The sequence below is a fragment of the Anopheles gambiae genome, chromosome 2 (assembly GCF_943734735.2).
Source record: "Anopheles gambiae chromosome 2, idAnoGambNW_F1_1, whole genome shotgun sequence".
Taxonomy (NCBI): Eukaryota; Metazoa; Arthropoda; class Insecta; order Diptera; family Culicidae; genus Anopheles; species Anopheles gambiae.
This window is the reverse complement of record NC_064601.1, coordinates 64,305,244-64,320,659: the sequence shown is the minus strand read 5'-3', so window position 1 is coordinate 64,320,659 and position 15,416 is coordinate 64,305,244. Positions and strand designations below refer to the sequence as shown.

Sequence of the window (15,416 nt, the reverse complement as noted above, 5' to 3'; positions counted from 1 at the left end):
ATAAAGCTATTATGGTATTGCGGGCAATACAGCCTTTTTCAACCGTTCCTACTGAATAAAAAAAGCATACCCTAAGGTATTTGAGATGAACTATGCTCAGCATGTTCTTCTATAAATAATTCTCACCAATACAAAAAAATTGTTTACTATCCATCTGATCCCAAATACAGCCCCCAAACAGTGAGTGGCCAAACAGCGGGTATATCAACTAACATAGCAAATAAATGGGCTAACGTAGCCCAAATTCATTTCGCTAGATACGAGGCAGTCTGCTCGTGCCGATCGCTTACTCGACAATGCATATGCTATACTTGTTTGGCACGTGGCGAAGCCGCCAAGTGCATCACTTCATAACTCCAACGCTGCTGGTATCAAGAACGCGCACCTAAGGCAAGTTGGAGAAAACCGACAATCGATCCGAGCCAGACGCTGTCCGGCAGGCCCGGCATGATACGAAAAGGGCTCTACACATGGCAAGGATGGCGAGACTTCGGCAACGGCATCGCCAGAACCGTCAGGAAAAGCGGAAGAGATTGACGGAGCAGACACTGACAGCGGAGAGTCTGGGCATCCTTAGTTGGATATCCCTTCCCATATCGTGTACGGCGGTTTGTCCGTAGAAGAGGAAATGGCAGCTACACATGCGAAAGCGGGCTCCCGCTAGTCAATTTTTTAAAGAGTCAAAAGGATACGCTCCAACGGGCTCGAACAATTTTTCTCTCTAGACCCATCGAGGGGCTTAGAAAAAAGCACAGGAAGAGAATCAGGAAAAAATAAAAATTTGAAGTAACAAACAACCTTTTTGTAAAACAAAGATACACCTGCCTTGACCGCACCGTTCACTACACCGTACATCTCACACTTTGCTGGTGCTAGCCAAAAATTGTTAGATTTCCCAGCTCTATCAGATGCAATGGACTTAGCAGTAACAGTCTACAATTGTACATCTACAATTTGTAAAATTCAATCTTTTCGGTGCCCCAAGAACGGACGGGATTTGGCTTATTACTACTGAAGCGACCCTTTTTGTTTCTTGTCGCTTCCAATGACATAATACCACCGACGACACGTGCTTCGCGTGCTGTCCAAAGGCGAACCTAGAACCCGCAGCCAACTATATACGGTCAACATAGTTACCTCATAGGGTTCAACGCACACCTAAAAACACCAATGACCGAACTGACAGAACGGCACCGACAGTGGAACGATCGATCACATGATGCCTTTTTCCGCCAAATGATCCGCCCGAGCTTCGAACCCCCACCAACCCAATTTTCTGACGACGATGTACACCTCATGGCACAACCCGAACTAGAACCCGCCACACCACCTCGTCTTATTAGCTCATAATAAAAGGGCGATCGAGAGTTCGATCGTGGCTATACTTCGCTTAAATTTCAGAGCTCACTTTCCTTCGAAGTTCCTGTGCTCGAAAGAATTCCCGCCCGCTACACAACGCTGAAGTGCTGCGGGATACATTTAGTGCTCGTAATTACCGAGGCATGCTGCGGTTGCGCTAAGGGTTTCGCGCTGCTATTGTATGGCCCACTTCTCATGCGGTCGAAACGTTCAACCACCGCCAATCTGGTTGAGTATGTCTGCCTCTGCCACAGGACCAGATCGACGCGGTGTATCAAAGCTGCTTTTAACATCGTTACGTAAGTCTTGCTGCTTAACAAGCTTTACGTGCTCGGACTATCCGGGCAGCTGTTGGCTTGGTTCCATTCCAATCTTGCCATATATCATCGCGTTTAAAGGAGATGCTTCTCTATACGCGGACGAAGAAAAGCTATTCCTTCCAATCCGCGACCAAACAGATCAACTCCGGCCACAGGTCGCACTAAGCGCTTGCCGTTCCTAATGCTTTTGGAATGGTCTTGAGAAGTGCGTCGAGAAGTGTGTTTTTGTTTCGTTTGCGAGAAAGCGATGCCTCTTAGTGTATGATTACGCGTCACGTAATGCTCCTTCATGAAAAGTTTATCTTCTACCACATTGCCAGCTTCTATCATATCAGCATATCTTCTATCATCAGCCAGAGAACATTGACGCTAAACCAATTGATCGGCTTACTAAAACAAATAGCACGCGTAATCGCGGACTGATTTCCTCCGCTCACACAATTTCATTTCATGTTTCCACAAAAATATTCCTCCCATGCTCCAAATATGAATATTTCATAACACAAGCCCACTGATGACATGCTTGCGCTAGAAGCTTGTACACTAACAAACTGCTCTTCCTAACGCCGATTCAAACGGCAGTATGTGGCCTCCAAGTTGTATCGTAGCATTAAGCACAACCTAAAATACATAACAAATACTATATTCGTTTAATTAACTTACCATTTGAGGTAGATGGCATTGGAATAATTTCGGTCGATGTATAAGATTTGGGTTGTGTCCATTCTGCCTCCGTTTGGCGCTCGTACTTCTCCAGATAACGCTTGCGTTTTCGCGAAATATTTGTATCCTGACTCAAAGACATGATGAAAGTTGAAAGTTATATAAATTGCTCAAATTTAAAGACAGAACGTTAGATATAATGCTGAAAATGCGAAAAAAGCACTGCACACAAAATCACTACACAACGCTGCACAATTTGACAATTGTTTACACAATTTTTTGTTCACCATCACACATTCACTTGACATGTCAAAAAATTGCAAGCCCCAAAGCGGGGATCAAAAAGGGGGGTCGGAGGGGAGAGAAGGTGATGAGATCGAATTGGTACGAAATGACCGTTGCAAAACCGCACGTTCGGAACGCTAAGTCCCAGAAGAGGGAGATCGAACTACGAATGTGACAGAGAGCGCATGAGAAAATGAGAGAATTTGAGTGCCATTGTCAGGAGGGTACAGCATCGAACCATCGCTCCGTATGTCCCCCCTCCTACGCGTGCATAACCACCAGTACAGCGCGACGCTTTGCCGGAGATGGTTGTGCGCGTTTTGTTCTAAGTCCCGCGCGCAGTGTTTGTGCGTTGGTGCGCATTTCGTCTAAGTCTCGTGCGCCGGTGTGTTTTGGTGAAGTGTGCAGTGAATAAACAGTGTCCACGCACATGCAGTGCGTGGATCGACAGGTAAGAATTTGCTGAACAGAGTCAACGCAGATTGTCGACAAGTTTCCCGCAGCCTGGCTCGACCCGGTATGACGTCATTCGTGAGTATGAAGGATTCCAAATGTGTACTTTAGTGTGTACTTTATGTTTCAATAAAGTGTTTAATGTAATAAAAAATGACCGTGTTTGTGTTTAGTTTTAGAATAAGTGCATGAAAGAAAGCGAAAACAACAAGCTTTTGATGTGTTGGTAGCATGGCTCGAAAGAACACAAACACACCGTGCTGCAGAGCGCACCGTGCGTTGCGGGTGGGGTGGGGGAGGGCTCGCGTGAGTGGGTAACTCATTCGTCGAAGAGACACTGGCTGGTATTATTGAATCCGTTCGTAGCGGGAACGTACGGCGCTCACATGAAATTCTAGGGATGGCAACTCATTTCTTGAGCCCGCTCCTACAACGCCGCGGTGAATAACTGTAGCAACCATCTAGTACGTTAGGAAAATGAGTGTCGGGACGTACGCCGCCGCTACGAACGGATTCAATAATACCATCCACTGTATTTCGACAGCGTCACTCAAATCACTCAAAAAATACACTCATTTTGCCGGACGGGATGAGTTACCCACTCACGCGAGCCCTCCCCCACCCCACCCGTAACGCACGGTGCGCTCTGCAGTTCTCAATGTGTTTGTGTTCTTTTGAGCCATGCTACGAACACATGTAAAGATAGTTGTTTCTTTCGTTTCTCGTTTTCTTTCATGAATAGACACGATCGCAAATGCGCACTTATTCTAAAAGCAAACACAAACACGGTCATTTTTGGTTACATTAAACACTTTATTGAAACTTAATGAGACCCCAAATTTTGAGTGATTCAGGCCGAGGGGTATGAGGAAGCTTGAGGAAGCACGGAGAAACGCGCTGCGATGAGAGTTCGCATTCTGTTTTACACACGCGCTTCACTAACACCAATACAAATACCGTGCTTTGACGAGCCGTCTTTGAATGTGTGTGTCTTCTTTCAGCGAGCTCAACAACTTGGATCTGCTCGTCACATCGTGTTGTCTCGCTTACACTACAGCATCGAACCATCGCTCCGTATGTCCCCCACTCCTACGCGTACAAAACAACCAGTACAGCGCGACGCTTTGCCGGAGATGGTTGTGCGCGTTGCGTTCTAAGTCCCGCGCGCAGTGTTTGTGCGTTGGTGCGCATTTCGTCTAAGTCTCGTGCGCCGGTGTGTTTTGATGAAGTGTGAAGTAAAAAACAGTGTGTACAGACGCATATGCAGTGCGGGCATCGACAGGTAAGGATCCATTTATTCACAGATATGTGTTTGCTGGATGGAGGTCGTACTTAGCAGGACGACGACTTGATGTGTGTTTTTGTTAGGTTCTAAATGTGTGACGAAAGTTTACATTAAGTTTCAATAAAGTGTTTAATGTAACCAAAAATGACCGTGTTTGTGTTTGCTTTTATAATAAGTGCGTATTTGCGATCGTGTCTATTCATGAAAGAAAACGAGTAACGAAAGAAACAACTATCTTTACATGTGTTCGTAGCATGGCTCGAAAGAACACAAACACATTGAGAACAACAGAGCGCACCGTGCGTTACGGGTGGGGTGGGGGAGGGCTCGCGTGAGTGGGTAACTCATTGGTCGAAGGGACACTGTCGGCCAGAGCATGGATTCCACGCAAACAATGAGACCCCAAATTTTGAGTGATTCATGCCGAGGGGTATGAGGAAGCTTGAGGAAGCACGGAGAAGCGCGCTGCGATGAGAGTTCGCATTCTGTTTTACACGCGCGCTTCACTAACACCAATACAAATACCGTGCTTTGACGAGCCGTCTGTGAATGTGTGTGTGTCTTCTTTCAGCGAGCTCAACTTGGAGCTGCTCGTCACATCGTGTTGTCTCGCTTACACTACAGCATCGAACCATCGCTCCGTATGTCCCCCCCTCCTACGCGTGCAAAACCACCAGTACAGCGCGACGCTTTGCCGGAGATGGTTGTGCGTGTTTTGTTCAAAGTCCCGCGCGCAGTGTTTGTGCATTGATGCGTATTTCGTTATAAGTCTCGTGCGCCGGTGTGTTTTGGTGAAGTGTGCAGTGAATAAACAGTGTGCACAGACGCACATGCAGTGCGTGGATCCACAGGTAAGAATTTGCTGAACAGAGTCAACGCAGATTGTCGACAAGTTTCCCGCAGCCTGGCTCGACCCGGTATGACGTCATTGGATTCTAAATGTGTACTTTAGTGTGTACTTTATGTTTCAATAAAGTGTTTAATGTAATAAAAAATGACAGTGTTTGTGTTTAGTTATAGAATAAGTGCATGAAAGAAAACGAAAAACGAAAGAAACAACTATCTTTACATGTGTTGGTAGCATGGCTCGAAAGAACACAAACACATTGAGAACTGCAGAGCGCACCGTGCGTTACGGGTGGGGAGGGGGAGGGCTCGCGCGAGGGTGTAACTCATTCGTCGAAGAGACACTGTATTTCGACAGCGTCACTCAAATCACTCAAAAAATACACTCATTTTGCCGGACGGGTTACGTTCGACGAAATCCGTTTCGGCGCTCAGTACAAAATGAATTATGTTCATTTAAACATACATTTATACCCTCCAGATTCAAGTGTTCACATACAAAATACAGCATGTCTTTGCTTACCCATATGTGTCACTTCTTTGTTTATATACAGCACTTGAAATCTTGCCGGAGCTTCTATTAACCCTGTCACTGGCAACCAAAAAAACATCATATTTCAGACAACTGGGCTACCCGGGTAGCCAGCGACTATGAAGGCTTATCATTTTTGAATGCGTTATGGAATATCGATGCAATATTCTGAAGATAATTTAAAAGACTTATACAGTTTCTAAAACTGTGTATAGATTGGTTCAACTCGCTATCGTTTTTAAGTTATAACTTTTCAAAGTTGACAGGATTTTTTGGAGTATGATGTTAATTTGGTTGCAAATGGCAGGGTTAATGTTACGCCATGTTGACAGACTTTCGTTTATTTTTACAACTTGTGGAACAGAAACACAAAGTATATTGTTTGTTTTAAAATGTTGTTCTTTTATAACAGTATAAACGTAGAAGCTGAGGCAAAGCAGGAATTGAAAAGACATCGTAGGAATCTTCGATATAATACCGATCCTCTTGCTTTAACGGATACAGCGTACGTAAATAAATTGATAACTGTTTTGCTAACGTTATCATCTGATTGTCGTTATCTTCGTTGGCAATTACATTACAGATTTGTTAACAACTTTAGGATATCGAAATCTATTTTCATGGATTTGCTTGATGGTATTGATTCTTCGGTAGACACTCGCAGAGCGCATGGAATATCAAAAAAAGAGAAGTTGACGGCATGTATAATATTCTTCGCATCTGGGAGATATCAGCATGGCGTAGGAAAAGATTTCCATGTCGCAATGGCTCCGACAACTTTTAGTAAAGTTTTGAGAAGAACTTTACGACCACTCCACTCATTAGTTGGGGATTGGATAAATTTGCGAATGACTCAATCAGAAAGACAGGAAGCTAAAGAATATTTCTTCTTGAAAAGCGGTATTGAGAACGTCGTGATGTGCGTAGATGGAACGCACGTTAAAATTAAAAAACCGCAAGAACGTCCGCTTACTTTCCTGAATAGGAAATCATTTTACAGCATTAACACATTGATTGTAAGTATTGAATTGAAAAGCTTGTACATGTAACATGCTTTTCAGTAATGGATTTCTGGATTCGTACTCACGGTTCAAAGCCGGTTGGAGTCGTGCAGAGCCTCCCAAAGTCGCTAATTGGCAGCGTAAGCCCTCGGAATTGTCTGAGCCGCTGGAGCCGTTTGCAACAGTTTAGAACTAGTCGGCAGCCGGAGCTGGCTCCTGTCGACTTCAGCGGCTTCAGCGGCTTCAGCGGCTGCTTTTTCGATCACTCCAACGGCTGTGGAGGGCTCCGAACGACTCCGGGGTGTCATTCGTTAGCGAATCTGGATTTTTGTTGAATTAACCGATCACTAATGCATTAAAGCTTAATAATATTCATTATTGTTATTTAAGGTGTGTGACCATAAAACACGCATACGAGCCGTTGATGCACGATTTGCTGGATCACATCACTATGCGCACATATGGCGAGTGAGCATTGTGCGCAAATATTTCCAACGATTGCACAGAAGCGGGCAAAGGGATAAGATTTTGGGTAATAATTACATTCATGCTGTTAAATCACTGCATCGTTTTGAGACATTTTATTATTTAAAGGGGATGCTGGGTATCCATCAGAACCGTGGCTAGTAAGACCGCACAGAGACCCAGACGAAGGATCCGCCGAGGCAGAATTTAACAAAAAATACTCTTCTGGTCGGATGATTGTAGAACAGACAATAGGCGTTTGGAAATCCCGGTTTCGATGTCTCGCTGGGACAGACAGAGCACTAAACTACGATCCTAAAAGAAGTGGTCTAATTATTAACACATGTTGTGCGTTGCATAACATCTGTATTGAAAATAATATAGAGTGGCAACAAACTTTCACAGATTTATTAGAAGACATTTGACAAAAATAAATGCTATTTTATGCGCAAAAAGTAAAATTTGGTGAAATTCAGTATGGTTTGAATAAATTGAAACATCAAATGCGATTCATTTGTTTTGAGAATTCTGAGCATATTTTTTAATTCATAAAATCGGGTAACCATGAAACTTTTAAGCATTTTAGTAATTAATGCCTGGGCTGATTTGCGTTACTAATTTGCTCTAATTTAGCATATTTTAACTCTAGCTCCTTTTTCGGCAATTTCCTTCCTCAGTTGAAAATCCTGCATTGCCAATTCATGTTGCATTTCCATTGCCTTTTGTTTTAGTTCAAATTTCCTTTTAGCATGTTCTTTTTCAGTTTCTAACCTAGCTTTGTTTGTTTCTTGTTTTTCGATTTTAACGTTGAGTATTTTTTGTTGTATCACATTGAATTTACGCAACTCCAACAAGTTTTGCTCCGCCAATGTGGGTCTCTTTCGCCTGCTGTTACGAGCTGGTTCTGTAGTAACAGAAACCTCTTCGATTTCAACCTCTTGGTCAATTATTTGGGCAGAAGTTGGTTGATGTTCGCTGTCCCGATTACATGCTCCGGATGTAATGAGCTCTGTTACTTCCGGGTTGATATTCAAACATTCATTTTCGATTGAATCTCCACTTTCTACTAGACCCATTGATGGTACGTCAGGTGTTCCCACCACTGAACGTTGCATATCGAGCACTTCAATAACTTTCTGCTCCAGGGCATTAAAATTGCGCAAGGAGCACGGTCCCCCTCCGGTCGATCTGTATTCCGCATTATTAAATGAAAGCTTCTTTTTTAAAGCAGATTTATAATCCGCCCAAACCTAAAATAGTAAAACGCGTTTATGTTTTGCAATATAAAAAGCACTTATCAAATAGAGGTAATTTACCTTTTTCCATCCCGATATATCTTTGATAGGGGGTCCCAATTCGTTGAGTTTTACCGTCACTTCCTGCCAAAATTTACAAGATCCTTTGATACGATCACCGGCTACACCTTCATTACCTTCAATCATGGCAATAAGTACCTCAAACTGTCGTTTGGTTGTAGTTTTGCGCTTGTCCTTAAATCAGTGAATAATAATATATAAACCCGTATGTTGACCATATACAATGACATGTTTTAGATTACTTACAGGCATTTTTATCAATTTTTGCACGGTCTTTCGTTTTACTTCACACCAAACAAACAAAAAACGGGTGATCGAATGGTGTGGTTTTCATTCTTTGGAAATTTTGATTACTATTGTTTCACGTTTTCGCGCGTGTCCGCGAACAGTGACACACAAAAACAACAAACCTGTTTTTTTCTGCAACTAATTTGTTTCATATAGTGGATAATGTTATGAATGTAGATAGAGAAATAAGAGTTTTTTTTTATAGTATAAAAAATGAAGATTAGAAAAATGCAGGAGTCATAGAATTAAGTGGATTAACATTTAAATTTTAAATAAAAAGTAACAGTAAAAACAACGGTTATGTTTTCTTGTTCGGCACTGTATGAGCGAGAAGGCACTAAAAATTGACAGATAACATTCGTTTCCCCGTCGATTCGTGAGGGAACGGTCAGAACCTCGCCGCATGCGGTTTTGCCGCCAAATCCCATACAAAAGCTTGCGGCAAAATCGCATGCGAAGAGGTTCTGACCGTTCCCTGAAATGAAATATTTGCTTAACCTTTTTCTGTACCGATGCTAATAAATGGGCAACAATCGGCAATTGATTTTTATGCTTTTTAAAAGTTTTTACAGTATATGTGGTGCTCTAGGTGAAGTACTGTAAATTCTCGTAATGTAAAATAATAATAATGCGTAATACTGGTAGGTGTTCAATCAATATAACACCCCACGTGGAGGTACCATTCGCGATCTGCGCCGGCTGTCCTGGAAATCTGCTTTTAGTTCAGTTCCTGTTGGAACATGACTCCGTGGCTCGCTTGCCACCGTGTGTTTGTCTAGCACGTGTACATAGCTTAAGATTATTTAAATACATAATATTTTTTTTTCTTTTGGCTCAACAACCGTTGTTGGTCAAGGCCTGTCTGTACCACGAGACCGGCTTACATAAAAAATAAAAAAAATATATTGAAATATACAGGCGGTCCCCGAGATACACGGTACCTCTTATACGCGGATTCGGAGATACGCGGTTTTCCAAATTTGACAGTTCTTGTCACAGCTATTGTGAAATACCAAATAATTTCCGTATTGATCGAATGTGAAATACCATTTCAAAAGGTTTTAACCTGTTCAATTCAGTAGAAACATATCAAATAATGAATTTGGTTGTTAAAATCATCCTCTACTTGCAAAATTGCACGAAAATTAGATATATTTTGGCTGGAAATCACGAGATTCGACTTACGCGGAAATTCGAGACACGCGGTATTTTGCGGCCGTTTTCGGTCCCCATTAACCGTGTATGTCGGGGACCGCCTGTATATATATATATATATATATATATATATATATATATATATATATATATATATATATATATATATATATATATATATATATATATATGTATATATATATACATATATACAGTATCGGACATTAAGATAGGACCCTGGTTTTTTGAACGCACCGAGCACTTGTTTTACCACGTTACTTGTGTTTGTGTGTGTGTGTGTATGTGTGTGTATGTGTTTGTGTGTGTGTGTGTGTGTGTGTGTGTGTGTGTGTGTGTGTGTGTGTGTGTGTGTGTGTGTGTGTGTGTGTGTGTGTGTGTGTGTGTGTGTGTGTGTGTGTGTGTGTGTGTGTGTGTGTGTGTGTGTGTGCGTGAGTGTGTGTGTTTGTGTGTGAGTGTGTGTATGTGTGTGTGTGTGAGTGTGTGTAGTAGAAAGAGAGTGTGCTTTTTAATGTGTATTTGCAAGTGCGCGGGTTTGTGTCTGAAAAACGTAGCTTGCCATTATGTCATATTGCGTTGAAAGTATTCTGATAATGTGTGTTATCATGTGAAACAGCGTGCGTTTGCACTTGGATAAAAGCTAAAGTTTGCATCGACAGCAGCGCTTGTTCCTCGGACGAAAACGCCGGTGTGCTGATTGATGAATGTGCATGTGCAGCGATGCAAAATGGACACGCGCACAATAGCAATGAACTCGGCATTCCCTCACAGGTGTTTCTCCAGTGCACGCGATTGAAAGGTCTGCGTGCATCTCTGCGTTGAACGTTGTGTGCGCATGGAAAACTTGGTGCGTGCATTGAGCTGGTGCGCAGGTGTTCTTTTCAATGGGCGTTTTGTTTCATGAGCGCGGCAGTATTCTGTTCTCGATTTTGAAGGGAAGACGCTTACTCGCGTACCCGTTGATAGTTTTATCCATGCGATGTTTTCGCTGCTCGACAACGATGTAATTCATCGCGTATAGAAGTAGAACGCAGGCAGAGCACGGGATCAGCCGCGTCCAAGTTTTTAACCAGCGCGTTCTTGACGGTCCAAGCAAGCAATGTTAGTAACAATGGGTCGAGGTAAACATTGTACCGATTATCAGCGCCATATGATAAAACGAATGGCGGCTGCTGGCATTAAGCGCAAAACGATCGAGTTCGTAATGGAACGATCGCGCACTTTTGTGGCATACGCGCTTCGGACAACCGAAACGCGCAAGTCCGAAAGACCGGACGTTCTAAGAAGACCACGGCGAAAGAAGACCGTAAAATTAGGCCCGATTATTAAACACAAATTGTAAAGATAAGTTGTCAAAATCAGAAGATTTGTATTATGACATCCGTTTGTGTTGTGTGTTGGAAAAAAAATTGACGAAACTCAAACTCACAAGCATACTGCCAAGATATGTATTATGAAACACAAACGGAAATCCAAATTTGTCAAACTACAAAAAGCTGACTTTGTCACGGAAAGGCGCCAATCTCAGATTGTTTGACCGACAAAACACAACAACAGAGTTGTTGCTGTTGCTTTCACGACAAAATATAAGTATTTTATTTCAGAAATAATCAAATTTTATCATTTTAAACAAAAATATGTGTACTGCCATATCCATACAAATGGCGATAAGCTGGAGATACTGGTAACGTGCTGCTGTTTTAGGTTAAGTAGCTGCTGTTATTTCCTTCCTCTGTTGTTCTTCGATGGTAGTCGAAAGATGAAGGGCTCACGCACCCGGTTTGCGTTCAACAGTATTGGATTCCAGCAACTTCTTCAGTGAGTTGCTGCTTCAACAACCAACAGCATAGGCACATGTAATTATCACATCTAATACTGCATACACTTTTAGTAAAAACAAATACTCGGAGGGCTCAAATCTCCGCAAGAATTCCAAGGAAAATTTCCTTCGACACACGAATTTTTTTCTTAAATCTGAAATTAACAACCACGAAATGAAACATGTATAACACGGTTTGCACAAATGATCCGTATGCTTAACTCACACTTGGTTATAAATCTGTAACGGGTCGAAAACACTTCGAAGCAGTCGGCGCTGTTTTGCCAGATCTACCGTTGTTTCTTCTTCTCTGCTGCTATCACTCACGATGTGGGATAAAATCATTTCGATGTTTTAAACAAGGATTGTTAGCTTGATAAACGATCGTGTCTTAAATAAACTTGTTTACGTTTTTTTTTATTTTGATTTTGAACATTTTGACTCATCGACACAGCTTTAACGAAAGAAAAATTTTAACGAAACTTGTCTGTCACAAGAACGGTTTCAAAATGCATACCTAGTTTCCGTTTGTGTTGACGCACTTGTCTTGTGACATTTCCGTTTGTGTTTAATAATCGGGCCTATTATTAATATATCAAAAACACACTGATCGCGAGGGTGGAGGTCCTGCTTACAGGGTTTTCCATTCCAATTAACAACTGTCCACAGTCAACTAGCAATCCTCGATTTGAACAACACGATTGTCTACCACTTACAAACAAGTCAAGCCGTTTTTGGTACACTGTCCATTTCAATTTCACAATTGTCGTCTTCGAAAACACATGTCAGATGCGGCACGGGATGTTTTGATTTTGGCTGGAACGTGTATCACTTGAAGTTGGGAAAGCTGAGCAACATGGACATGTTAGACAGTTTTATCTATACTTTAATTTTTCAATACAATGCAGAAATTTGTACATCAATCGGTGCTTTTACTGGTATCAAATGTAAAAAAAATATTAGAACGTCCCAAAATATCTTAAAAACTGTAACGCTCAAAGAATAACTAAAACCATATGATAAAACTCCTTAGCATGTCCATATTGCTCAACTTTCCCAAATTCTCATATTCAATCAAGACCTGTTTATAGCATGGTTCAATTCTTACAGACAAGTGATACACGTTCCAGCCAAAACCAAAACAACCCGTGCCGCATCTGACGTGTGTTTTCGAAGACGACAATTGTGAAATTGAAATGGACAGTGTACCAAAAACGGCTTGACTTGTTTGTAAGTGGTAGACAATCGTGTTGTTCAAATCGAGGATTGCTAGTTGACTGTGGACAATTGTTAATTGGAATGGAAAACCCTGTATTACATCAAAAACCTAACCCAAAACACAAAAAAACTACTAACAAATCTATCCAAAACGACATACTTGTGAAACAAACACACACACCAATACAAATTCAAACATACATATACACACACACACACACACACACACACACACACACACACATACACACATGCACACACACAAACACAAACACACAAACCACACATAAACCTGTCCCAACGGGTGCATGCTGCGTTGAAAACACTAGGGTCCTATCATTCTGTCCTATACTATATATATATATATATATATATATATATATATATATATATATATATATATATATATATCATAACAATATATATAAATAATATATGTATATATGTATATTTGTATATATATGTATGTATATATATATATATATATATATATATATATATATATATATATATATATATATATATATATATATATATATATATATATATATATATATATATATATATATATATATATATATATATATATATATATATATATATATATATATATATATATATATATATATATATATATATATATATATATATATATATATATATATATATATAAGTAATATATATGTGTATAATATTTATTTATTTATTTCTTATTATTATAAATATTAGAAACATCATAAATGATATCATTAAAATTCCTGAATTCAGCATTATGATACTTTGGAATCGCGAAAGATTACCAATTCGACACAAATCCGCAGCCCAAAACCTCGGGGATTTCATCCCATACAATCGGGAACGAACGTAACCGTCAAAGAGTTCATTTTATTAAAAAACTGGCCAGATTAAAAAAAAACTGGTAAAATGAACATCATTTAAAGGGCCGTGAGTGCCTTTTACACTGAGCGCCGAAGCGGATTTCGTCGAACGTAATCCATGCTCTGGCCGTGTATTTCGACAGCGTCACTCAAATCACTAAAAAATAACACTCATTTTGCCGGACGGGCAGTCCACGCAAACAATGAGACCCCAAATTTTGAGTGATTCAGGCCGAGGGGTATGAGGAAGCTTGAGGAAGCACTGAGAAGCGCGCTGCGATGAGAGTTCGCATTCTGTTTTACACGCGCGCTTCACTAACACCAATACAAATACCGTGCTTTGACGAGCCGTCTGTGAATGTGTGTGTGTCTTCTTTCAGCGAGCTCAACTTGGAGCTGCTCGTCACATCGTGTTGTCTCGCTTACACTACAGCATCGAACCATCGCTCCGTATGTCCCCCCTCCTACGCGTGCAAAACCACCAGTACAGCGCGACGCTTTGCCGGAGATGGTTGTGCGTGTTTTGTTCAAAGTCCCGCGCGCAGTGTTTGTGCATTGATGCGCATTTCGTTATAAGTCTCGTGCGCCGGTGTGTTTTGGTGAAGTGTGCAGTAAATAAACAGTGTGCACAGACGCACATGCAGTGCGTGGATCCACAGGTAAGAATTTGCTGAACAGAGTCAACGCAGATTGTCGACAAGTTTCCCGCAGCCTGGCTCGACCCGGTATGACGTCATTGGATTCTAAATGTGTACTTTAGTGTGTACTTTATGTTTCAATAAAGTGTTTAATGTAATAAAAAATGACAGTGTTTGTGTTTAGTTTTAGAATAAGTGCATGAAAGAAAACGAAAAACGAAAGAAACAACTATCTTTACATGTGTTGGTAGCATGGCTCGAAAGAACACAAACACATTGAGAACTGCAGAGCGCACCGTGCGTTACGGGTGGGGAGGGGGAGGGCTCGCGCGAGGGTGTAACTCATTCGTCGAAGAGACACTTTATTTCGACAGCGTCACTCAAATCACTCAAAAAATACACTCATTTTGCCGGACGGGGGGTGTCTCATCGACGAATGAGTTACACCCGTCCGGCAAAATGAGTGTATTTTTTGAGTGATTTGAGTGACGCTGTCGAAATACAGTGTCTCTTCGACGAATGAGTTACACCCTCGCGCGAGCCCTCCCCCTCCCCACCCGTAACGCACGGTGCGCTCTGCAGTTCTCAATGTGTTTGTGTTCTTTCGAGCCATGCTACCAACACATCAAAAGCTTCTTGTTTTTCGCTTTCTTTCATGCACTTATTCTAAAACTAAACACAAACACTGTCATTTTTTATTACATTAAACACTTTATTGAAACATAAAGTACACACTAAAGTACACATTTAGAATCCTTCATACTCACGAATGACGTCATACCGAGTCGAGCCAGGCTGCGGGAAACTTGTCGACAATCTGCGTTGACTCTGTTCAGCAAATTCTTACCTGTCTATCCACGCACTGCATGTGCGTCTG

At 41.4% G+C, this 15,416-nt stretch overlaps 1 protein-coding gene and 1 long non-coding RNA gene across 3 annotated transcripts; one reads left to right on the top strand and one right to left on the bottom strand.

Moving 5' to 3' along the window:
* Positions 1 to 6,129: 6,129 nt before the first annotated feature.
* LOC133392215 (putative nuclease HARBI1) lies at positions 6,130 to 7,664 on the top strand. Of its 2 annotated transcripts, XM_061651763.1 has the most exons (4): positions 6,130 to 6,248; positions 6,327 to 6,759; positions 7,135 to 7,276; positions 7,339 to 7,664. In XM_061651763.1, exons 1-4 carry the CDS (start codon positions 6,136 to 6,138, stop codon positions 7,632 to 7,634), a joined length of 984 nt encoding a protein of 327 aa, XP_061507747.1. In that variant the 5' UTR covers positions 6,130 to 6,135; the 3' UTR covers positions 7,635 to 7,664. The 2 variants fall into 2 exon arrangements, with proteins under 2 accessions (XP_061507747.1, XP_061507746.1); XM_061651762.1 differs by having other exon boundaries at positions 6,136 to 6,759.
* A 2,616-nt stretch (positions 7,665 to 10,280) lies between these two features.
* Positions 10,281 to 13,364, bottom strand: LOC133391907 (uncharacterized). Its single transcript, XR_009765344.1, has 2 exons — positions 12,032 to 13,364; positions 10,281 to 11,960 (listed from the first exon to the last, which is right to left on the bottom strand). It is a non-coding gene; the product is annotated as an uncharacterized LOC133391907 (long non-coding RNA).
* Between the last annotated feature and the right edge of the window lie 2,052 nt (positions 13,365 to 15,416).